At 70.6% G+C, this 625-nt stretch overlaps 1 protein-coding gene across 1 annotated transcript in view; it reads right to left on the bottom strand.

Moving 5' to 3' along the window:
- Nucleotides 1-44: 44 nt before the first annotated feature.
- The window catches only part of SHE (Src homology 2 domain containing E), a 4,041-nt gene continuing 3,460 nt past the window's right edge, over nt 45-625 (bottom strand). The window contains exon 6 of the mRNA XM_014961204.1: nt 45-601. Within this exon, the coding sequence (XP_014816690.1) occupies nt 415-601 (187 nt within the window). The 3' untranslated portion in view covers nt 45-414. The remainder of the gene's footprint in view (nt 602-625) is intronic.

Raw genomic sequence — 625 nt, 5'->3', positions numbered from 1 at the left:
CGCCACCCCCCACCCCTTCCCCATTGCAGCCCCCCAGGACCTCCTCTCAGCCAACGAGTTTATTTTACTACTTCGTTACATATCCCCCTCTCGCTGCACCCCCCCGCCCCGGGCGCCTGCGGTGGCCCCGCCGTGGCTCTGCTCCGGCACAGAGCGGGCAGGATCCGTCCCGGCACAACGGGCAGCGCAGCCCGGCCGGAGTCCAGCGGCGGGGAGAGGCCACCGGGCAGGAGTGGGGTCCCCACCGGGCAGGAGTGGGGTCCCCACAGGGCTGGGGATGCCACCACGGGGGTGGCGTGGTGGGGGGGAGTCCTCTGCCAGCCCCTTCCCACGGCACGTGGTGATGGCTGGGGCCAGCCCCTACCCCACACCCCGGGGGGGTCACGGGCCAGTCTGGGGGGGCATTAGTGGGCGCTAATGCAGCTTGCAGTGGACGGGGTGCAGCAGGGCCATGTGCTCGGCCCCCTTGAAGGGCAGCTTCTCAGTGGAGTAGTAGTGCACGACCTCGGGGACGCTGGCGAAGACGCCGCTGGCCTGGCTCAGCGTGTACTTGTTGTCCTTGGTCTGGGCCACGATGATGTGGACACAGCCCTGGCTGGTCCTGGGTGGCCCCGGGGGGGGGGGG

The sequence above is a fragment of the Calidris pugnax genome, unplaced genomic scaffold (genome assembly GCF_001431845.1).
Source record: "Calidris pugnax isolate Ruff unplaced genomic scaffold, ASM143184v1 scaffold371, whole genome shotgun sequence".
Taxonomy (NCBI): Eukaryota; Metazoa; Chordata; class Aves; order Charadriiformes; family Scolopacidae; genus Calidris; species Calidris pugnax.
The sequence above is the reverse complement of the archived record's forward strand: the minus strand, read 5'-3'. Positions and strand labels throughout refer to the sequence as shown.